The 25,696-nt window shown below is 36.6% G+C and overlaps 1 protein-coding gene across 1 annotated transcript in view; it reads right to left on the bottom strand.

Annotated features, from left to right (window-relative positions):
• Positions 1-25,696, bottom strand: part of HDAC9 (histone deacetylase 9) — a 906,012-nt gene that overhangs the window by 140,094 nt on the left and 740,222 nt on the right. The window contains exon 22 of the mRNA XM_044386989.3: positions 5,123-5,241. Within this exon, the coding sequence (XP_044242924.1) occupies positions 5,123-5,241 (119 nt within the window). The remainder of the gene's footprint in view (positions 1-5,122; positions 5,242-25,696) is intronic.

Below are 25,696 nucleotides of genomic sequence, written 5' to 3'. Positions count from 1 at the left end.
CCTTATGTTGCAGGTATAATTTTTATCTCTCTACTCTCCCACAATTTTTTTTCTGATTAGGAAACTAATTTGATTACAAAATTAGTGAGGGACAAAGTTGAGACTTTGTCTCAAAATGAGCTGTTCTGTACTCTCCTCTAATTTTTCATCTTTATTTCAAGTTTATTATTTAAAGGACTTACTCTCCCACTCTCCTGCTTTTCTGAACAGAAATGAAATGAGTTATCTTACCATCTAGATTCTAGTAGGTATTAACAGTGGGAACTCAGTGTTTTTGTCCAAGGAAACCATGACTTCTCCCCTTTAATATTTATATTCTTTTCAATACTATTTCTATTAAAGGGAAAAATGTTGCACAAGTGACTATTGTTAGAAACACAGGTTTGTGTTAGTTAAAATATTATAGGAGATATGAATATGCTGTCTAAGCCTTGCAAAGAAGTGGTGGTGATGGGGCTATAGTAATTACAAAAAAAAATTAATAATCATGAAATCCAATTCAAGTAGCATCAAATATACTGGAAGAAAGCATCTGACTTGCTTAAAAGACAATGTGTTCATTTAGCTCTATTCATTTAAAAAAAAAAGAAGTTATTTAGAAAATGTGTCAGGCAGTGGTCCAGCTTCTGAGGACACAGCACAGAAATGTATAAGAGAGGTTAATCTGATGGTAGCTGGATGGGAGGATACTTTGGGTAATCAATTGTGCATAATATTCCCCCAGTTTCCATCCTAATCTAAAAGAACTGAAACAGTTCAAGCTTAAGGTTGATCCTTCATGAAATGGCATTTGGCAAATGTCTTCCAGACACTCCTTTTCTTCATGCCTGTTTGCTATGGCCTGAAATTCTATCATAAGAAGATAAAGCATTGATTCCACAATTAGAGATAAATAAAAGATGCAACTGCCAAACAGAACTATCACATTAGCTGAAATACACTTTAAAAAAGTATATAATTAGGTAATAAATAAAACATACAAGTGAATGTGATCAAGCTTTTGCTAGGGGAGAAAATTAGAGACAGAGGATAGCCACAGACATATTAAGGGCTAGGATCATCAGTGAGAGAAAAAGAAAAAAAAGTCAACTTCACCAAAATGTAATTAATTCCAGGTCTGCCTGCCTTCAACTCTGTGGACAAATAAAATGTGCAGACAGAGGCATTTTGAGCCATATACTGTGTATACGCAGGGGGACGAGCATATACATCCATCACAAGCTGATGAAGTAGACCAACATAACCTCATATACTTAACAAGTTTATTTGTTGGCACTTATCTGTTGACAGGTTTAACACTCAACTTCTTAGAGACTTATTTTTGGAGGACTGACTAATCAAGCAATTTTTGTACTTCCTCAGGAAAAACTCGAAGCGAATTCATTTATACAGGTATCTGCCTCACAACAGTGCTCTCTCCCTGTCAGGCAGACATTCACAGTGGGATAAAAGGAATAAGAGGATCACTAAAAAGGATAAAACATTTTATCAAAAAGAAGATAGTAATTCAAGACTAAGATATGTTACTTGATTTTTTCCCACCAATTAATGGTTGTTCTTTACTTGTCAAAATAACATTTATTTATTTGCTGAGGGAAACAGTTACTGTCTCAAACACTACAAAAATACTCTCTGTTTGAAAAAAAACTGTATTTTTAAAAATCAGACATGGCTATCATCCCACAATGACTTCTGAATTATTCCAAAGAAAGGAAAATTTTTATTCACACGATAAAAGAAATGTACAGCTTACGGTGTGAAGCTAATGAAAGGAGAGAACATATAAATGTGTTGAATATGAAGAAAACATATATTTTCTGCAAATTAATGTGAACTGAAGAAACTTTTTTTAAATGTTGACAACACTGTAAACCCAGGGGATGCCACAATATGATGAAATCAATTTTGTTTAATTTTATTGTTGGAACATGGCACTTAATTGTCATGCCAACCTTCTTAAACTGTGACCTGAAGATATTTAGATCCGAATGAGAGTATTTTAAAAAGATACACTGATAACTTCATGGTTAAGTTTGATGAGTGCTTAGGGTAGGACCCAAAGATACCTACTCCTTTCAGTGTGGGCCTTAATCCTGGTGGTTAATTGAAAAAACAGGATAGATTTTAAATAACTAATTCAGAAAATTTATTTAAAACTTCAGCACAAATATGAATATTTTTGTTGTAGAGAATATTTAATATGTAAAGAAATGAGAGAAGAGAGGAAGAAAAATAGTACTAGCCAAGAATCAACTTTAATTTAAATCACCTCTATGTTTACATTGACATTTTTGTCATAGCATCAAACAGTTCTTTAAAAAAACCATATAACTAATTTGATATCTAAATACAAATGAGAATGAAAACACTAGTTGTTTTGACTTAATTTATCTTTTACTTTTAGGGCTATTAAACAAAATTATTTTAAAAGATTTATTCAATGCGCTAAGACAGTAAAATTTAAGCATCTCTGACACAATATCTTTAAAACCACTCTCTAAAATCCTTGGACATTCTACTTGGAGCAAGGGTGACTTTAGGTGAAATGGGAAAACATCAGGTTATGAATTTGTTTCTGCAATTTCTACCTACTTTTTACTGTAGGTGTTAGCCCATTTCTAGCCTCATTTTGAGACTCCTCTGAAATGGAGGATGACTTCTGGCATAGGACAGAGAAGACCCAAAATTAATTGCCTGTTGAGAACTTTCAGGCCAAAGCAACATAAATGTATCTGCCACGTGGTTAGAAAAAGAACAAAGAGACCGAGGGGTGAGCTATTTGGGGAATAACTACGTAGCTCTCTGGTAATCCTAACCTCTACGCAGTTACAGCAGCATGTCTAGAAAATATAGGTGGCAAACTCAGGCCTGCATGAGATGATATATACAAATAGTTGCCTAGATGTGATGCTCTGTGGTTTTTCATTTAAGATAAGTATCATAGGACTACTCATTGTCTATCACATACTGTATGTGGGGAGTTAAGGGTCTAAGGCACAAAAATAGCCTCTGCAGTATGCATCCAAATACTCTGTTCTTAAGCATTTTATGAAACATTTTTCTCTTTAGTGGAAAAAATCCAGTGAAAGCCTCATGCAATTTTATCTAAATACAAATTCAAAATAAGTCCTTTTATTTTAACCCCAATTATTTCAGATGGTAAAATAAATTAGTTTTCTCATCTATGCAGTATGTGAACTGTTTTGGGTAGTCTCTACTATAATCTCTTGAGTTCTAAGATTTCCTTTCCTCATTGTATATCTTTTCCCTAAACTGCAAAGTACTCAAGAGAGGGCCAATTATTAAATCAGTTAAAATTTATGTCTGCCTATTTTTCTTAGGAAAATATGGTCTGTTGAGTAGAAAAGACACAAGAAGGCAAAACAGATAAGGAGGGGGTGAGGGGTTGGAGAGATTATAAACAAACTTATCCTGAACAATGAAGAGCTTCCCTCCAAATGGATAAAGAAACACAAAATAATAAAGGTCTTGGTGCATTGCATTGAAGCTAAAAGGAGTAGAAACCATGTATCTTAGTTCTATGACTAAAAGAAACCACCATACTACTACTTTCTACTCTACCTTCCAAGATGACATTTGATATTTGAACTCCACTTGGCAAAAAAGAAATAAACAAGCAGACAAAAAGATTAGTCCCTTCCAGCTAGTTCTGAGAAAAGGACTCATTACAACTTGCCCCCTTGCCAGGAAGAAAGACCCAAATACAGACATTCTTCCTTCCCGAGGGAGATTCATGTATTTAGTGGCAAAGAACACCTTTTCTAGATTTCTGTCTTTGCTCCATGTGTTTTCCATTGTTTGGGTGTATATCAACTTGGAGTACAAGGTCTTTTTTTTTTTTCCTCCATTATTTAGACTAAACTCTTCACCAGTCTTGATGACTTGCTAATTAGGTTTATCTGCAGTGAGAACATTGACTTCCATTTGAGTGGAATTCCATGAAGAAAGAAAAGGGATCATAAAGACATCTGATAAAACCAAACACCTCTCTATTCAATTTTACAATCTTGTGAATTATTATGTTTTGTTTGTGTTTGTGGAGTTGCCTCTTTCAATATGTTTTCAATAGACAACAAGGCACCAAAAACCCTGGGTAAATAACAGAAGTTAAAAATAGTTACTACCTAACAATGTTACTGGAACAATTAGAGTGCAGAAAACTCTCTCACATGAGAAGCCAACTAAAAACAAAGGTTGGCATGATGCTGGTTCTTTGGTTCTTTTCAAATTAATAAAACACACTTGCTCTAAACTCATCTCTCTCACTTAAAACTATTTGGGTTGTTTTGATTTGTTTCCAACCCCCACTGAAATACACAATAGTGGATCCTTTGTGCAATTCTGATTTTTTCCTTCTTTTTTATATATATCCAGAGTACCAGCATACATTTGTATGCATGGACTATACATATGCTTTATTTTCACACTCAGAGAGTATGGGAATTATTCTTGAAGAAAGCCTCTTTCTAGCTAGATTCCATTAGGTCACATTATTCAAGTGCAGTATAACACAAAATTTATTTGTTCATCTGGTGTCTAGTTGCTAAGGAACACAGCCAAAAAGTTAACCTTTGCAACACAATAGAAAACCAGTAGAGAACCTGAGCTTTGTCCATAGGCACATACAGAGCCTCTGAGCAAGGGGAACTACACTTTTGTATTCAAACCTAGAAGACCATAGCATTATTAGGAAAGAGCTATTTTTTTAACCATTATGTACAATGGAATAAAAACAGTGACTTCCATTCTGTTTTCTAAAAGCCCAGGAGCTTTTCTAGACTTGTGATTCTGAAGTCATTCAACATATTTTAAACAGAAGTCCTATCACTTCTGCCTTTAAGGAGCAAAACGGGACTCCTGAAAAACATAAAGGTTCCAAAATGCCCCATCAAGTCTACCAAGGGAAACAATTTAACTTTGTTTTTCTTAAGGGCAAATATCTACAGAGAGATGAATCTGACAAAGCAATAAACACGATCTGAATTAGTTTCAAAAGTCTTACCTAAGTTTACTAGACACATGTAAAAGGTGCTGTTTATTTTAAAGACCTAAAAGATGTTATTACGTCTTAGCATTTCATAAATTTCTAAGATATACTCACATTTTGCTGTCACTTTGTACCCCCCCAGAGGAGGGGCATGGCCTTCTAATGCATCAAATCCAGCGGAGACTAGGACCATGTCTGGATCAAACTCTTTGGCCACAGGCGTCACTACAGTCCTGCACAGTAAAAAGGCAACCAGTCACACATGGGAATGCTGAATACCTTTAAAAATTGTGCAATGAAAATGACTTGGCACATCCTCAAGAACTTCCCAAGAATAAAGAAAAGGGGAAAAGAAAATACTATTTGAATGGATCAAAAACTTATCATTTCCTTAATAGTGAATCACTTATTTTAGCATCCCAATTCAGTTTTTTTCTTTCATATTTTTTTCCCTCTAAATTAAAAAAAAAAAATGCTTTGCAGGTACATTCTAAAGCCCATCATATTACATGCACATCTGTGGCTGTTTTATCCCACTGCCTATAAAAAAGTGCTTCCTCCAAGGGAGTGACTAATGTTTTACAGAGGAAAGTCGAAGCTTTAGTGAAAACCTGGCTTGCTCCAGTTAGTGAGAACTTGGTGTAAATTTGAACTATAAATTTCTTTTGAGAAAAAGTTGCTTTTCCAACTTAAAAAAAAAACATTTTAAAATATTTGTCATGGTAGGGGGTAACTCTTGCAAAGGAAAAACACAAAATTCCTTTAATAGAATCCAGACTATAATGTTAAGGGAGTCCAAGGTCAGAGACACCAGGAATGTGGCAGCGCCATCCATGACAGCAACCCCTGCTGGCCCCACTCAGACACTTCACCATTTACCTTTTCAGCCTTCTCAGGTCACCCTAACCCCTTTCCCCTCAGTGCTGGATTTGAGAGAAAATGACTAATAGATGCTACTGGGCTTTGTTAAATAAAATTAAAAAATTAATGTAGGCTACAAGATCAATGTGCCATTATTAACATTCAAATTTCCAAAGACTATTTAATAAGATGTGGAAACTGCACACAATAGCAAATTTAAAAAGTGGTAAGTTCTCTGTTGCATGTTTAGGATAAATAACTGAACTAAATACTAAAATTGCTATCCTTAAGTGTGACAAAACTGAGTTCTTTCCATTTTTTTATGTTTGCAAATTTCTCATATTTTTAAAGTGACCACATATTAGTTCTACATTAAAAAATTTAAACAAGAAGTTGTTGAAGTTATAAAACAAAAAATACTTATTTGAAACTCATAAGTGAATGAAAAGTTTTATGTAACTCCACTACTGATATAAAAGCATAAAAGTTCAATACTTTAAACTCATAAATGTACATGTAAGTGACTTCCATGGTAGTCTTTCTAAGAACAATTGGAAAGCCACTCACATCTGAATTAGCCCACCAGTGAAATTAAGTGAAAATTTTGTTTACTATGTACAGTTTATTTTATTCTTCAATAAAATTAAGAATCTCTAATACATTATCAGGAGAGATATCTTGAATTCTTTTCCTTCCCAATAATACCAACACTTACATTATAATTTTCATAAAGATGTTACACATTACCAATTCACTATCTTTCATATGAGTGAAATACCATGTGATGTATATATTTGGGATATTATATATTGGAATAAATTGACTCAAAGAGTCATAACTGTTTTATCAAGGAGCTCCATCTATTTAGTATGATTAATCCTATGTATTAACTTAGAAAACAAACAATACTCAGGAAAATATGGAGGTAGATGACTGAACAAAGTTGTCATCCAATCACATGCATCATAGTAACCAATTTTCCATCTCCTTTCCCTCTCTTCGGAAAGTTTCTCTCTCCTCCTCTTTTCTCCGTCATCAATCTATACTTGTAAGACTGATTGAAGGATAAACATCCTTCAAGTCACAGCTCACTATTTCTCCATATGTATATATTTTTGAAGGACAAAGATAGTAAAGGAGACATGGATTGCCAATTTGAAAATATAACAAACGTTGAGACGTTCTATAGAGGGGAAAATTAAAATGTAAGTGTAAGTGTCTGCAGAGAGGAAGCTACAAAAAGCAAGCTGACTTTTCTCTTTTCCTGGAGAAACAAATGGACCAAAGAGAAGATACCTAGAGAGAATGACACTTGTGAGTCACTCAGACCAACAGTCAGGTTTTTTCCTTAGTCTTCCCATAGTGAATGTACCACTCAAAAAGCCCCACTCAACATACCGAGCTCCCACTTATCTTTTCAGTGCCTTTGATCAAATATGAAGGACTATTTGAGGAAAATTTCTAGCATAAAAGATAACAAAACTAACATACAAACAAACAAAAGGGAACTCAGAAAACCAGAGAAAATTCAGGCAAGACACTACAATTACCAAAATTAGGATTACCCTCAAAGACATAAAATAGTACAACTAGAAAATGAAAAGCGGGTGCTATTAAACGAAGAAGAAACAGCAAACAAAACATAGAATAGACTGTTTTAAAAGATAAAGTTGACAAATTCTCTCATAAAGCAACACAAAACAGAGACATGGAAAGTTGCCAATATTAGATGAGACAATTAACCCATTTAGGAAGTCAACATACAAAGAAAAGTCTAAGAGATTTTTTTTCTTTTTTCCCAGTCTCATTGAGAAATAATTGACATAGAGCACTGTATTTGTTTAAGGTGATTAGCATAATGGTTTGACTTATATGTACTGTGAAATGATTACAATAGGTTCAACCAACATCCTTCTCACCTAGGTATCTCCTTGTGATAAGAATTCTTAGGATTAACTTTCATACTATTTTCCAGTATAGCATACAGCAGTGTTAGCTATAGTCATCATGTTATACATTACATTCCCACTACTTATTTATCTTCTATTTGTACCTTTGGCCACCTACCTCCAATCTGCCTCTGATAACAAGTATGAACTCTCCTTCTGAGTTTGTCTTTTTTGTTTTGTTTTGTTTTGTTTTTTAGATTCCACATATAAGTGAAATCATACAGTATTTGTCTTTCTTTGACTTATTTCACTCATTTAGCATAACACCTTGAAAGTCCACCCATGTTGTTGTAAATGGTAGGATATCCTCTTTTTTATGGCCAAATAATATTACATCATATATATATATATACCACAGTTTCTTTATCCATTCATCCACAATGAACACTTGCGTAGTTTCTATGTCTTGGCTATAATAAATAATGCTGCTACAAACATGATGGTGCAGATTCCTTTCCATTAGTGTTTTCATTTCCTTAGGTATATTCTCAGAAGTGGAAATGGTAGATCATAGGATAGTTCTCAATTTAATTTTTTGAGGATTCTCCATATTGTTTTCCATCATGGCCGCACCAGTATACAATTCTACCAACAGTGCATAAGGTTTCTGTTTTCTCCATGCCCATGCCAACATTTGTCCTCTCTTATCTTTTTTATGATGGCCATCCAACTGACCTGAGGTGGTATCTCATTGTGGTGTTAATTTGCATTTCCCTCATGATTAGTGATCTTGAGCATCATTTCATGCACCTGTTAGTCTTATGTATACCTTCTTTAGAAAATACCTATTCATTGGGATCATTTTTAAAAATTGGGTTGTGTTTTTTTCTATTGAGTTGTAGAAGTTCTTTATATATTTTGGATATTAATCCCTTATCAGATATATGATTTGCAAATATTTTTTTCCCATTCCATATGTTGTTTTTTCACTTTGTTGATGGTTTCTTCTGCTGTGCAGAATCTTTTTAGCTTGACACAGTCACATTTACTTTTTATTTTGTTGCTTGTGCTTTAGATATCATATCCAGGTAATCATTACTAGGACCATGTTAAGAAGTTTATTTCTATGTCTTCTTCTAAGGGTTTCATAGTTTCAGGACTAACACTTAAGTCTTTAATCCATTTCAAGTTAATTTTTGTAACTAGTAAAAGATATGGGTTTAGTTTTATTATTTTCTGTGTGAATATCCCATTAGCACAGCACCATTTTGTTGAAGAGACTGTCCTTTCTTCACTGAGTATTCTTGGCTCCCATCTCAAATATTAGTTGATTCTATATGCTTGGGCTTATTTCTGGGCTCTGCATTCTGTCGCATCGTACTATTTTTCTGTCTCTGTGTGTGTGTGCGTGTGTGTGTGCGCACGCCATTACCATACTGTTTTGATGACCATAGCTTTATAGTATAGCTTGAAATCAGGAAGTGGGGTGCTTCCTGTTTTGTTCTTTCTCAGGATTTCTTTGACTGTTTTGGGTCTTTTGTGGTTCTATATACATTTTAGGAGTGTTTTTTCTATCTCTGTAAAAAATGCCATTGGGGGCGCCTGGGTGGCACAGTCGCTAGGCGTCTGCCTTCGGCTCAGGGCGTGATCCTGGAGTTCTGGGATCAAGCTTCTCTGCTAGGAGCCTGCTTCTTCCTCTCCCACTCCCCCTGCTTGTGTTCCTTCTCTCGCTGGCTGTCTCTCTCTGTCAAATAAATAAATAAATAAATAAATAAATCTAAAAAAAAAAAAATGCCATTGGAATCTTGATAGGGATTGCATTGAATCTATATATGGTATTTTATTATTTTTACACTATTATAAGTGGGATTGATTTCTTTTTCAGAAAATTCATTGTTAGTGTATAGAATATGTTACCGATTTTTGTATGTTAATTTTGTATCTGTCAACTTTACTGAATTCACTGATTAGATCTTTAAAAGAAAAAGATTTTAGTTATTTATTTGACAGAGAGAGAGTACAAGCAGGGGGAGCAGCAGGCAGAAGGAGAGGGAGCAGCAGGCTACCCACTGAGCAGGGAGCCTGATGTGGAGCTTGATCCCAGTACCCTGGGATCATGACCTGAGCTGAAGGTGGATGCTTAACCAACCGAGCCACCCAGGCACCCCTGTGATTTCAGTTTTAACGTCTCCTTTTGCACTTATGATTTTGTCGATTTGGGTCTTTTCTCTTTTTTCCTTGGTCTAGCTATGTGTTTATCTTTTCAAAGACGCAACTCTTTGGTTAATCTTTTCTTCCTTTTTTTTCTTCTGTTCTCTATTTCATTTATTTCTTCTCCAATCTTTATTATTTCTTTCATTCATTCTCCTGATTTTGGGCTAAGTTTGTGCTTTTTCTAGTTCCTTAAGGTATAGAGTTAGGTTGTTTATTTGGTATCTTTCTTGCTTCTTAATGTAGAAGTTTATTACTATAAATTTCCTTTAGAACTGCTTGTGCTGCATCCTGCAAAGCCTGATATGTCGTGTTTCCATTTTCATTTGTCTGAAGAAAACTTTTTTTTTTTTTTAAAGATTTTATTTATTTATGTGACAGAGAAACAGCCAGCGAGAGAGGGAACACAGCAGGGGGAGTGGGAGAGAAAGAAGCAGGCTCCTAGCAGAGGAGCCCGATGTGGGACTCGATCCCGGTACGCCGGGATCACGCCCTGAGCCGAAGGCAGACGCTTTAACGACTGCGCTACCCAGGCGCCCCTGAAGAAAACTTTTTATTTCCCCCATTAATTTCTTCTTCCATCCACTCACTGCTCAGGACAGCGTTGTTTAATTTTGATGTGTTCATGAATTTCCCAGGTTGCCTCTTGTTATTAATTTCTAGTTTCATGCCATTGTGGTCAAAGAAGATACCTGGTATGATTTTAATCTTGAATTTGCTGACTTATATGTGGTCTAACGTACGGTCTATCCTGGAAAATGTTCCATGTGCACTTGAGAAGAATGTGTATTCTGTTGTTGGATAGAATGTTCTATATACATCTGTTACATCCATTTGGTCTATAGCATTGTTCAAGTCAGCTCTTTCTCTACTGATTCTATCTGCATGATCTATTGTTAAGAGTGGGGTATTTAAAGTCTTCAACTATTACTGAATTACCATTTATTTCTCCTTTTAGCTCTGTTAGTTTTTGCTTTATATATTTAGGTAATCTAATGATGGACACATAAGTATAATTATTTTATCCTCTTGATGTACTGACTGCCTTATCATTATATAGTGACCTTCTTTGCCTCCTTTTGCAATTTTCAGTTTAAAGTCTATTTTGTCTGATATAATTACTCCTGCTTTTTTATGGTTACCATTTGCTTAAAATATTTCTTTCCATTATTTCACGCTCAGTCTCTGTGTGTCTTTAAAGCTAAACTGAGTCTCTTTTAGGCAGAATATTTGTTGCATCTTTCTTCTTCTTCTTTTTTTCATTTAGCCATTCTATGTATTTTAATTAATTTAATTCATTATGTTTAATTTTTAAAATAAAAAATTTAATTGAAGTATAATTGACATAGATTAATTAGTTTCAAGTGTAAAACAGTGGTTCAACAATTACATACATTAGGAAATGTTCATCACAGTAAGTGTATTACAATATTATTGACTATATCCCCTATGGTGTGCTTTTCATCACCATGACTTTTTTATTTTAAAACTGGAAGTCTGTATCTCTTAATCTCCTTCACACATTTCATCCATGTTTAAAGTAATTATTGATAAGGCATACTACTGCCATTTTGTTGATTGTTTTCTGGTTGTTTTGTAGATCCACTGCTCCTTGTTTCTTATCCTGCTGTCTTTTTCTGTGTTTTGATGACTTTGGATATCAGTAAGCTTTGACTCCTTTATTGTGTTCTTTTGTGCAATTACTATAGGATTTTCCCTTGCAGTTACTATGAGGCTTACGTAAAATACCTTAAACTTCTAACATCCTATTTTAAACCAATAACAACTTCAATAGATTTCGTAAAATTAACACTTTTTTCTCTTCCCCCCAATTTTAGATTACTGCTGTTACAATTTATGTTATTTAAACATATTGTGTAACTTACAACAGATTATTGTAGCTTTTGTTATTTTTACTATGTTCTTTTTTTCTTTAACTTTTAAACTAGAGTTGTGAGTTATATGTCATTATTAACATATTGCACAATCAAACTTTCACTATATATTTACCACTACCAGTGCGGTGTTATTACCTTTTAATGTTTTTATGTTGTCAATTAGTGTTCTTTTACTCCCAAAGAATTCCCTTAAGCATTTCTTGTAAGGCAAGTCTGGTAGTAATGAGCTCCCTCAGCTTTTGTCTGTTCAGAAACATCTTTATCTCTCCTTTGTTTCTGAATGACACCTTTACCAAGTATAGAATTCCTGGTTGACAGCTATTTTTTTTCAATATTTTGAATATGTTGTCCCATTCTCTTCTGGCTTGAAAAGTTTCTCTTGAATAATCCACTGATAGTCTTATGGGGGTTCTCTTGTATGGACCTTCTCTCTTCTCTTGCTGTTCTTAAAACTCTTTGTTTTTTGACTTCTGAGAGTTTACTTACCATATACTTCAGTTTATCCCTATTTGTGTTCCACAAATTTGGGGTCTTTGGGCCTCATGAATCTGGATGTCCACTTTTTTCTCCAAGTTTGGAATATTTTCAGCCCTTATTTTTTTAAATATATGTTCTATCCTCTTCACTTTCTCTTCTCTTTCTAGAATTCCCATAATGTGAACATTGTTTCTTTTCATTGTGTCCCATAACTCTTACTGGCTTTCTTCATTTTTTTTTGTCATTCTTTTTGCACCTCTGGGTAATTTCCAATATCCTATTCTTCAGGTCACTTATTCTTTCTTCTGCAATTGGAGTCTACTTTTGAAACTCTCTATTGAATTTTTCAGTGCAGTTATCGTGTTTTTTAGTTCTAGGATTTGTTTTTTGTTTTTGATGGTTATTTCCTTACTGACCTTCTCATTTTGTTCATGCATTGTTTCCCAAATTTCTTGAAGTTGTCTGTGTTTTCTTGTAGTTCACTAACCTTCCATAAAAGGATTATTCCAAATTCTCTGTCTGGCACTTCATAGATCTCCATTTCTTTACAGAGACAATTATTGGAGCTTTATAAGTTTCCTTTGGTAGTACCACATTTACTTGGATTTTTTGTGAGCCTTGACTGCTTATGTTGGTATCTGCACATGTGAGTAATGATCCTCCTCCCTCAGACTTCACTGGTTTGCTTTGGCAGAGACAGTTCTTCACCAGTAAGCTCAGTTTGGGTCTGTGGGTATGTCAACTGGTAATGTCCTTGGGCAGGTGGGGTCTACTATTATGGTCTATTTTAGGGCAAGGCAACTGTTTGAGGTCTGAGGATAGGGATGGGGAGGTGTGCCACTGGCTGACAATAGCTGGGTAAGACTGCTGCTTGGTTCCCTACCCAAGTAAGGTTATTGATGAGCTCCACACCTGCCTGGATTCTCTAGTCAGGCTTACTAGAATGGTCAGGACTGAGTACTATATTCAGTAATAGATGCCAGGGCAAAGAAACATGATGAGAACAAGGGCCTGTATAGCTTGTTGTTTGGTGATCTGAATTGAAACTGTGCCCCATAGGGTTAATGAGGTTGAAACTGGCAGAAAATTTAGAGCTTGGGTTTCAGAGAACTGCTTCCCCCTAGTCAGCTATTGTGCCTCTCAGACCCCAGTAAAAATCCACTAGATGTCTCTGTAGAAGCCTGGACTCAAGGTCAACTGATAAGGTTCCAGCTTATGAACAAGTAAGACCCTGCATTCCTTACCTAGGATAATGAGCCCAAAACCCCTTATACCAGCTCTCAGAGCATAACCATAACTCCTTCTCCTTGTCCTAATATAACCGCTTGATGTCAAAGAACTGAATTTTGCCTTATTCCGAAGTATCACCCCAAAGTGAACATGGGATGTATGTTACATATATGTTTGCTCAGTATCATGCTCCATCTTCTCTTATGAATAGTCATAAGTTTCCTTGCCCTATTAAGTCAATACATGTGTTGGGGCACCTGGGTGGCTCAGTCAGTTAAGCATCTGGCTTTGGCTCAGGTCATGATCCCAGGGTCCTGGGATTGAGCCCCGTGTCAGGCTCCCCACTCAGCAGGGAGGCTGCTTCTCCCTCTCCCTCTGCCCTCCCCCCAACTCATTGCATGCTCGCTCTCTCAAATAAATAAAATATTTAAAAAAATCAATATGTATGTGATCTCAACCCCTATAATTATAGAAAGAAACTTGTTCTCTCCCCCCTCAGGGAGGTGGATTTGCCACACCCATCTCCTCATCTGGCTGCCTCTAAAGTAAATCCTTTCCTTGCTGCATACCTGATATATCAGTAATTGACTTTGCTGTGCATCAGGCAGATGGACCTGGGTTCGGTTACAGAATGAAGCCAGAGTTTTCCCAGGTCAGTTGAGTCTACCAGTTTTGCTCTGTAGATGGGATAGCCACGGGCCATGCTCAAGTGCCACATGTTCCACTGCTGTACATAGGGCTGTTGCGTGGGCTATGCAATTTCCCATGTGCTCTGGTTAGGTTCCCTGGTCAAACAGGCTGAAGACTGCATTCAGCTATGAGTGGAGATAAAATTATGTTCCCCACAAGGGCGCAGAAGGAAAAGCAGCTTGGAAGCCAAGTATAAAACTCCTTGTTGTCTTAATATAAGCCAATCAGCAACCCCAAATCCCTGATCATACATGGGGCACTGGCTTTGCTATGTGGACTATCATCTCTGCTCAACCACCTCATAGTTTAAGTGCCACTGTGCTGCACAGTCTCCAGGAGTTGTCTTCAGCTCTTCTGATCAGATAGGATGGCAGCTGGAGCGGTCTCAGCTCCCTTACCTGGGTGGCAGTGGGAGGGGCCATGGTGGCTCCAGACAACTTTCAATTTCCCAGATAGGTTCTGTCTTTTGGGAAGGTCTGGGAGCTACCCTCAGCCTTGGCTATGAATTAATTAATCTTCTTGTCTGTGTATGGCAGGGGAAAGCTCCACTTCTGGTACTGGCTTTGTTTTGGGGGCAATCAGCTCTGCCTGCCCGTCTCTTAGGTTGAATGCCTTTGTGCCACAGTTTCCAGAATTGTCCCCAGCCCTTCTGGTCAGATGGGGCCAGAAGACACTTTCCACAGTGGATGGGACTGCAATTCAACTTACTGTCTGAGCCTGGGCAAACCCAGCTCTAGGGCCTACAAAACTCCTTTGAAGATCTGAATCAGATAGATCTGCACACCATGTTCTCTGGTCACAGTGTACTCCTGACTTGGTTCTGCAGATTAGCAAAACTACTGGTTGGGATTACTACTTGGCTACTGCCGGTATGAACATGGGCTGCCCAAATCTGTGTGCTGGTTTTTGCAAGACCCTCCCTTCTCTACCACAGTCAGAGTCTCAGCAGTTGAGCCCCACAGATTTCCTTGTAACCTTGTGGTGTGAGATCAGAGTAGGGGCTCCTACAAACATTCCACAGTGCTGGGGTGCTGTCTCCTCTGGGTTCTCTTTTCCCACTGGAGGAACCAGAGGCTTGGGGGAGACCTGTGTGGTAATGTGCCAGATTGGGTTAAGAGCAATGTGGTCAATATGCAGCCACTTCTCTTACTCTTCTAATACAGTTTGTCTTGGTCTCTGTGGTGCAGGGGGTTGCTTCAGTTTTACTCCCATGTTCTAGAATTCTTTCAGCGATGTCTCTTCCTTGAATACTTGTTAGTTGTTCTTGTGAGAGGGAGCAAAGTCAGGAACAACCTATGTTGCCATGTTGATTATGTCACTATTTGGGAAACTTTTCCAAATTTAGAATCTCCTATCCATCCAAACTGCCAATCAGAATTGAGAGTAGAATAATCAAGTTTCAGACATTCAAATTCTTAAAAAAAATAGTGTCTCAAAATCTTAAAAAAGGGGGGGTACAGGAGGCACCTTGCTGACTCATTTGGTGGAGTATGTGACTCTTGATCTTGGAGTTGTGAGTTTGAGACCCATGTTTGGTGTAGAGATTACTTAAAAAAAATAAAATCTTGGGGCACCTGGGTGGCTCAGTAAGTTAAGTATCTGCCTTCAGCTCAGGTCATGATCTCGGGATCCAAGGATGTAGCCCTGCATCCAGCTCCCTGCTCAGTGTGGAGTTTGCTTCTCCCTGTCCTTCTGCTCCTCTCTCCTGCTTGTGCTCATTCTCTCTCTCTAAAATAAATAAATAAAACCTTTAAAAAAAATAAAATAGGGGTGCCTGGGTGGCTCAGTTGGTTAAGCCTACCTTTGGCTCAGGTCATGATCCCGGAATGCTGGGATCAAGCCCTGCAACTGGCTCCCTCTCCCTCTACCTGCTGCTCCCCCTGCTTGTGTGCCTATGCGTTGTGAAATAAATAATAAAATCTTAAAAAAAATAAAATTAAATTAAAAAAAATAGCATCTCTCACAAATATTTTCATAGGAAGGTACTGGATGATATACTCCATTAAAATGAAGGCATAAACTATGAAAGAATGATACACAAACCATTCACCCCATCAAAACATTTTTTAAATGTCCATTTTTGCCAAAATTGAAAGAAAATTACTTTTACTTTAGGACAAAATAGTAGAAATGTGCATGGAATGGAATAGGTTCATTTCAATGCAACTATTTTGTTAATAAAGACATCTTACCCACTTACAGGAGAATTATATCTAGCCACATATCTCAAAATATACAGAATCTACTAGTTTCCATCTGAAGAAAATACCACTTTTGTTATGTACATCAATCCTGAATTCATAAAAATGGTTTTTGCAATTTCACAAAGGCTTTCAAAATGCTCTATCTTGCAGGACTAATCCTATACACTTGAATTTACTCTAAAAAATAAGAAAAATGAGAAAAAAACACATGCCCAGAATTGTGTTTGAGTAGTAGACACAATGAATGCCTCAAAGGCATTCATTTAAAATTTTATCTTAACAATTAGGTTTTCTGGTTAAAGATAGCAAACAAAGTATATGTGTTTGCCTCTCATCTTTCCCAACACCCCACTGACAGGAAAGTATAAGAATATATATATGAACTCATGGTTTTAAATATATATCAGGCAAACAGTCACAGAAATAACTTTAGGTGTGTGTGTATGTGTATGTGCATGGGTTAGTGTGTAATTCCTAAAATCAATGACATCCCAGTAGCAAAGAGCACCATTAGTACCCAGATCTTGTTTTCTAATATCAATCTCCATTAAAAGGATCCAAGGATCCTTGGAGAAGTGGTTGAGTCCAAGACTGTGTGGTGATAGAAAACAATGAAATGCTCAAATACAGATAAGGACATGTCAATAGGCCATATGACCTAATGTGAAAGAGCTCTCAATGGCCAAATCTGTGACAATTTGAGGAACAAAATAACTAATGACAGTACTGGATTATAATCAATAGAGTCAAGTATCTGTGTGTCCACAGAGAGATTAAAAAATAATGGAATAGAGAAGAAATATCTCTGCCTTACAGAAAAATTTCAACTAGTAAGTATAGAAGAATTGAAGGAAATAGAAAATCACCATTTGAATAAGACAGAAATAACTGGTGCAGACAAGGACCTGGAAGGATGCTGAAATCAGTGGGCAACAGTTTCAGAAGAAAGATGTTGTTCATATAATATCTTCCAAAGTTATCTTCCCCAAGATATTCTAAAGAAAAAAAACCCCAGAAACTTTAAAATGAAGAAACCTGCAGACACCACCATAATAAAGTGATCAAGGTTAACATCTCTTGTGATAAGACATATCAACATCAATAGTCCCTGATATGATACATGAGAAAGGTTGATCAGTTCTATAGTATTCTTGTAAAAATATACATAAACTCAAATCTAGTAATGAGAAAACATCAGGCAAACCTAAATTGAAGGACATTTGACAAAATAACTGACTAGTATACTTAAAAGTCATGGCCAGGAAAAAATAAGGAAAGACTAAGGAATTGCTACAGATTGGAGGAGACTAAGGAGACATGACATCTAAGTGCAGTGTAAGACTCTAGATTGGATTCTACAATAGGAAAAGGACATTAGTGGACAAACTGCAGTCTCATATAAAACCAGTGGCCTAGCTAAGAGTATTGTACAAATATTAATTTCTTAATTTTGATAATTACATGATTGTTATATAAATTTCTAACATCAGGGGAAACTGAGTGTAGGACATATAGGAACTTTGTCCTATTCTTACAGCTTTCCTGGAAATCCAATAGTATTTTAAAATAAAATGTTACCAAGTATCAGAATACAAAAAGTAATTTATGACAACAAAAGAGGATGGAAGAGATGTTTACAGAAAATTTTTAGGAAAGATATATTCATTTATTTGAGAGAGAGGGTGCAAGTTTGAGCGGGAGGGGGAGGCGGGGAGAGAGACTCTCAAGCAGACTCCCACTGAGTGCAGAGCCCGATGCTGGGTTTTCTCAGAGCTGGATGCGGGGCTGTATCTCAAGACTCTGAGATTATGACCTGAGCCAAAATCAAGAGTCGACACTTATCTGACTGAGACACCCAGGCACCCCAACAAACAGAGATTTTTTAACAAATTTATGGAAGAGGGAAATTGACTAGGTACGTACTGAAAAAATGAAACAAATAAAAGCTACCACTCTGCACACTCTCATGGGACCACAGAAGAAATGGGAGACACTCCCACCCAATGGAACTCCAGTAAAGAAACGTGTATGGTGAAGGAAAAGAGGCAAGACTGAAAATAAGAGATTAAAGAAATGTTAGTTGGTTAAGACCAGAACCATATCTCAACACCTTAATTACTTTCCCTCTCTCTGCCAGCAACCAGTGCTTAATCCCAGGCAGAACATTCAGATGATTCTCTTAAGAAAAAGAGGTGTTTGGAGAAAGCCAAAGCTTCTAGTGCAGATACCGTTGTCCCAAAATACAGTCTTCCTTATTTTGTCATTAAAGGAGATTCAGAGACCATTAGCCATCTTCTGGAATGCTAACCCCAAAGTGGGATTTGGCGGTCCACATACTCCATCCCACACCCACTGACATAGAGCTCCCATTTGACCCATTTATACGACCACGGAGAAAAATCTGACACTAGTTACTACTCTCATAAACATCAATGGCAAAGCAGAAATTTCCTGGCATATAAGGAGAACCAGTAGTATGAAGAAAAAAACATTAAAATAAACATAAATATAAATAACTCTGAACAAAAGAGAGATAGTTCAGGCAACAGAAATAATAACCTCAAAGAGATTCAGAAAAATATTTTATCTTTAAAACACAGACATGCTAATATGAAAGAGAAACATCAAAGAACAAGGGAAGCACTTCACTTAAAGATAAAAACTACAACTGCATAACCTATTAGATATTCTGAAAAAATAAAGTAATTCCTCCTAAAAGGAAGCAGATAGACAAAATATAAGTAGGAAAATCTGAGACAAAAAGGATTAATGCAGAAGTCCTATCTTTGAACAACAGGGTCCCTGAGAATGCTGAGAAAGAGGGGAGGAAATTTTCAACTAATAACAGAAGATAATTCTTAGGAACTGAAAAATGACTCAAGGCTACATATTTGGTTAAGTCCAACTGATGCAAAACCTTATGCATAAAAATGTATATACACTCTTAGACATATTCTCATGAAACTTCAAATCCCCAGGGATTTCTTTTTAAGAAAGAAAAAAATCATCCTCAAAAGAGATCAAGAAAGAGCTGACATCAGAGTCCCAATCAGCAACAGTGAATATCCTCACATTCTGAGGGAAATTATTTTTAAACTTCAATTCTGCTTCCAGCTATTACATACTAGTATTCAAATATGTTAAATAAAAATACTTTAAGACATGTAAGGACTCAGAAATTTAATTCCAAGACACCCTTTCTGAATAACTTATTTAAGAATGTACTTCTATAAATCAAGGAAGTGAAACAGAGAAGCATAGGACCAAAGTAGTATATGTATCACAGGAGAACGATAAAGAGAGTCCAAAGACCTGATGATTTGTACGTGTATTTCTTTGCTAGAAAACAAACTACTAAAGCAATAATGACAGCATATCTACTTTCTCATCTCCAACTGACCACTGGAGATTCTGTAATAGGAGAAAAGAATCTCATTTTGGATTTATTTCTGTGAAATGTGATTCTAATTCAGAACCTCCTCAGTTAGAATCAGATCTCCGGTTTTATTTCATCTTTAGTTAATGGTCAAAGAATTAATTGCATTGACACTGAATCATATGCTATATTTAAGCTGAGTCACGCTAGTGACTTCCCATGATTCACCGAGGTGTGTGTGAAGTAAACATACACGATGCTACCCACTCATATGGCATGCTCAGCTCAGTGCAGGGGAACACTGCTTGACTTTGAGAAAAACAAAAGGCTTGATTCTTCAGCCTTCAACTCAAAACTTAAAGGATTTCAAAGCTTTCTATAGAGTTATCAATATTTCTGTAGACATTCAGAAGTCATTTATTGAGCCCCTGTTGTATGAGAGGCACTGGGATTGTGCCAGGATTCAAGGATATGAACAAACTGCAGTTCTGCCCTAAACGAGTTCATAACTTAGAAGGAAACATGTTTTTGCAGTATGGCATGGCACAAACTCAGTCATAAACAATGTACCAAGAGACAGAAGAGCAGTCAACAGGGATGAAGACAGTATGAAGAAAGTCCTACAGAAGAAAGAACATGAAAAGTGAATTTGGACATTAGTGTAAGAAGAAGTTGGCAGGAAGAAAAAAGTAGGGAGGGCAGTTTAGGCAGATGGACTAGCAAGGGCAAGGTTGAAAGGGCATGGAAACTTGTGACAAATACTTTGATATGAGTGGAACGTATGGTGCAAATGGGGTAGCAGTAGCAGAGAAGGCTATAAAGGCATGCAGTTCCCAGCCCTGTCTGAAAGAGGACCAGGAGAGCTTGATGTTGAGGAAACCAGGGGCAGTGAGATGGTGCTGGCAAGTGGTTCAAGAACTGGAAAGTTGACTGGAGTATAAGTGCATCACATAGTTCACTCAATTCATTTTCTTCATCAACAAATATTTATCAACCTCCTGGGATATTCCAGGCACTATTGTAGGCAGGGTTTATAACAAAGTCCCTGATCTCTTGCCTTCATTGAGTTTACATTCTAACAGAGGAGAAAGGCAGTGTATAAATAAACAAGGAAGCATGTAAGTAAGGGTTACAATGAAAAAGAAACATAAAGGCACGGGAGGTGGTGCAAGTTAAGTATGAGTACACAAAGTAGGCAGCTCTGAGCTGGTGACGGTGGAATAAAGCTGCACTGTATGAAGTGAGGAGGTAGGTCAAGTCATAATTCACTTGAAAACACTGGCCTGTGGGAAAAGTAAATGCAGAGGACCTGAAGTGGGAGGGTCTTCGGTGTATTCACAAGGACCACAAGGAGGCAATTATGGCTGATATAAAATGAATAAAGGAAAGATGGTTGGAAATAGGGTCAGAAAGGTGGCATAAAGCCACTTCTTATAGGGCCTCATAGGCCATTGTTAAGGACTTTGGATTTCATTCTGAACAAGAAAGGGAACTAGAAAGTTTTGAGTAGAACAGTGACATGATCTGATTTATATCATTTCTGTCCTCATCGATTAAGCTAAGTATTTTAAAGTGTCTTTTAGACTTATGAGGTCTTTTTGACTTCTGAGACAGCAGATTCTGATCCTCTATATAGTTTACAATGGCATATTACAGTCGTGTAAATATGAATTACAGGTAAAAATCCAAGCCTACATTTTTGTTTGTAATTTAATTGTAGGTCACCACTTGAAAGCATCAGATTATAAAACTGGACATTTTCAAATGGTACAAGGACTTCTTGGTACAAGATTTTTCTTCAAAAACAAAATGCACATTGCAGTGTGCACAATTTTTCATCCATCTGTGTATGTTTGTGCATGAAATGCAGGAGAAGGATGCTCCCAAGAAAAACTCTTCAAAACAGTTCACGCTTGGACAAGCGATTAAGGCAGCATATCAAAGAACAGCTGCTAAACAGATTCTAGGCAGTGACTGTGGTGACTGGTGCTTCAGGATGTCCCTCAGCACCTCACTCGTTACTAGACCAGCCCCCTTCGGGGGATGCACCAAGGGAAGGGATGTCATGGATGTATGTGGAAGGAGGTCAGCTCTGGGAGCTCTAAGCACACCGAGTATACTGGTGTTGTCTACCAGACCCACCAGTACCAACTTCAGTAAGTCCTGTTCTTCTTCCTTAGCTTCCACCCTCCATCTCCTCACACACTCAACAGAGACACACTCACACACATATTGTCCCTTTCTGTCACCACCTTCTGTTTTCTTTATTGCCTCAATTTTCCATCTTCGGCGGTTCCCTTTCTCTTACACCCATCTCCAGTCCATTAGGAAAACCTGTTGTCTACCCATTCGAACTATAGCCAGAAACTTACCACATCTCAACACCTCCTTTGTCATTACCCTGGCCTGTGCCAACACCACTTATCTCAATTAGAGCTACAGCCACCTGGGAGGTACCCCTATTATCTCTTTTACCTACTCTGTACTCCATTCTCAACATGGCAGCCAGGTTAATAGGTTTAGCATATCAGACCCAATCATTTTTCTCAGGGTAAAAGTAAAGGTTTTTTTAAGTGGCCTATGCACAATGAGGCTGCCCAGCATCAATGTGATCCCATCTCTTACAACAGTCCACCAGGACTCTATTCACAAATAGGCTGGATGTACTCTGGCCATCAGGACTTTTACACTGGCTACTCCTTCTGCCTGGAGTGCCCTTCCCCAGATGGCTAACGCCCTCACCTCCCTCAAATCTTTGCTCAGGTATCATGAATAAAGGGCAGTTAAGACCTTTCCCTGATACTCTTCCGCACACCTACTCCACCTCCATCATCCCTAACTCATTTATTCTGCCTTTTTTCCCCCATAACACTTATTATCTCCCAAAGTGATACATGATTTACTTATTTATTATGTTCACTGTGTATTTTATTGTCTGATTCTCCCCACTAGATGCAAACTCCCCAAGGGAAAAACTGTTTGCCTCTTTGTTGAAAGATGTATCCCAGGGACCTAAAACAGTACTTCCCACATGGTGGGTACTCAGTAAATAGTTGCTGAATGGAATGCCAAATGATAATCTCTCTGGTTTTTCATGTTTTCAGCTCAGGTTTTCTTAGTCCCTCACTCTTCTTCAGCCTCTGCTCATTTCACAAATATATTTGAAATGCTTCTTTTAGTAAAAGGCCATCTACATTTCTTTTGTCATGTCACTGTATATGAGCTTTCACTTTGAGTGTAATCATCAGATAATCCCACCTTCCTCTCTTGGCCAGCTGGTTACAAAACCGTCCAAGCATAAAAACAGAATAGGGATGATAATTATAAGAATATGCAAAAACCCACTTAATTAATTTTTAATCTAGACATTATACTAATGAGAAAAAAAGGAAAAGTGGGGATAAAAAGTCTTCACTTCAGAAGATGTAGGGTATATATGATGTGGATTCTATTTCTTCATATAATATTCTATTTTCCTCTCCTGGGTCTATATGGCTTTTTTCTGTCTCAATAATTCTGCTCAATATGAATCTCCTCTTATTGTAACCTATTTGTGTTGATCAATTTAGATATGTTTCTCAGTATCTAGTTCTGTATTTGTACCAATTAAGCATTAAAAAAGGAACTCTGCCAGTGCAAAAGACATTATTCTCTAATCATCTTGCTTTGATGAGCACTAGAACACTGCATGAAAGAGAGGGAGAAGAAAGGTGGGGTTTCTACAAAAGCCTTCAAAAAAGGGGACAAATTCTGCAATGATTTCCACTGCATACCATCTCAAAGTTGAATTATCTAGCTTCAGTGTACAATTGTAATGAAGTAGGGAGATCGACGGACAACCAACTCAATAATACCTGGTTTCTGTTCTTGCCCGCTCCTAATTGTATGACCTCAGTACACCGTCTTTCTTTAACTATTAGTTTCTTCAACAAAAAAATGGGAGTAGGGGGAGCTTCACTTAGATGGTCTCTGAAGTCACATGCAATTCTCACAAAATATGATTTTTTTATGTCTCAGATCTACTACATCAAAGAAACATTTTTCTCACCTTCTTATTCTCTTTCTTTTGCATTTGATAAGAGAAACCATTGCCTGTTTGGAGGGTGAGGGAATTAGGTGAAGGTGGCTGAAAAGTACAAATTTCCAGTTATGAGATAAATAAATATAAGGTAAATAACGATAAATAGATAAGGGATGTATAGTACAACATAATGATTATAGTTATCAATACTGCACTGCATATTTAAAGGCTGCTAAGAGAGAACATCTTCAAAGTTCTCACCAAAAGGAAAGAAATTTTAACCATGTGAGATGATGGATGTTAACTAATCTTACTGTGGTAATCATTTTGCAATATATACATATATCAAATCATTATACTGTATACTTTAAATTTATACAATGTTATATGTCAATTATATCTCAATAAAACTGGAAAAAAGAAGAACCACTGCCTGAACCTCAACATCCATTCTGAACAAAATCTGTGTTATATACTCATTTATTCGCCCTTATCCTTTTGAGTCAATTCTGAAGTGTGTTGCTCCTTTGAAGACTCTGAACTCTAGAGTCAAGAAATCACTAGTTCAAAAAAAGTACTTATGAGCTATATTCCTACAGCAGAATTACCACTTTAAAAAAGTTTGGAGTTCTAATATGAAATTTAGTGAGTTTGCATTATTATTTTGCTACATTAAAATGTTAATTATGGTACCGTGTTTTTAAAAGAATGAATCCTTGGTGAGAATAAGAAAACTATGTATGAACAGCTCTTTTAAAGGTATAATAATAGGTCTAAGATCTCATATTACTTCATTTAAATGTGTGTGTATAACATAATACCTCATAATACATTCTAACAGGAATATGTACATTCTAACTATGTGTATATATGTACTTAATACAGTAATATTCAGATATTCCTAGTCTGTAAAGTTTATTCTTTTAACTAGAGCTTTAAATGTGACATTTAGTAAGTTTATATTTCTTCAGTATATTAAAATGCCAATGCTAATTTTAGAACTCTGTCATTAAAAAAGAATGAAGACTTGAAGGGACTAAGGGACTTTCCTTACCTAAGATGTGTCATATGGACAGTAATAGTTCTTACTAATTCAGAGATATTACTCAATGTGCCTCTGAACTGAGAGTTAGGAGGAAAATCTTTCTCAACAGTAGCTCTTCCTGGCTTTGAGACACTGTCAGTGAAGGTCATGTTATTATATTCATAGTATTATACTTTCTATTCCTCTGCATATGGAATGATGCTGGCTTTCTAATCAAAATCCTATACTCAGGCATAGCAAGCTGGGTAAAATTATGAACTGCTAGTCTATCAAAACGGATAAATTGAATCTTATGTAACTGCCATACAGAAACAGAGTGGTAATGGAATTAAAAGATTTTGCATTTGTTGAACTCTATGTTAAAACTTAAGTCTAGAAAAATTAACAAAGCGGAATTAGGAAACTCTGAGACATGATTAGTTTGGAGTTTCTAGAAGTTTTAAGAGCTAATACTAAAATTTTATTGAAATAAACCTTTTGCTTTGAAATACAAAATGAAATGCATATATGTTTATATATGTCCCTTCGCAGTCACTATGAAAGTATATAAATATTGTGTATTTTAATATGCTAAAACTGTGGCTATAATTTTGCAACACTGGTTTTCAAGAAATATTTTATTATGATTCCAAATGTGGGTCTATTAACTCACGGATGATCTTATGTGTTAATTTCATAAGTATTGCTAAATCAGTTCTTCCAAATTTGTAAAAGCTAGGGCTCTGCCACTATCCACTGAACAAAGGACTGAGGCCTAGGTAACCAATGCTGAGCCAAAACAGAAAG

This window comes from Ursus arctos, unplaced genomic scaffold (assembly GCF_023065955.2).
Source record: "Ursus arctos isolate Adak ecotype North America unplaced genomic scaffold, UrsArc2.0 scaffold_3, whole genome shotgun sequence".
NCBI lineage: Eukaryota > Metazoa > Chordata > Mammalia > Carnivora > Ursidae > Ursus > Ursus arctos.
Note: the sequence above shows the minus strand (reverse complement) of the source record. Positions and strands in the feature narration are given on the sequence as shown.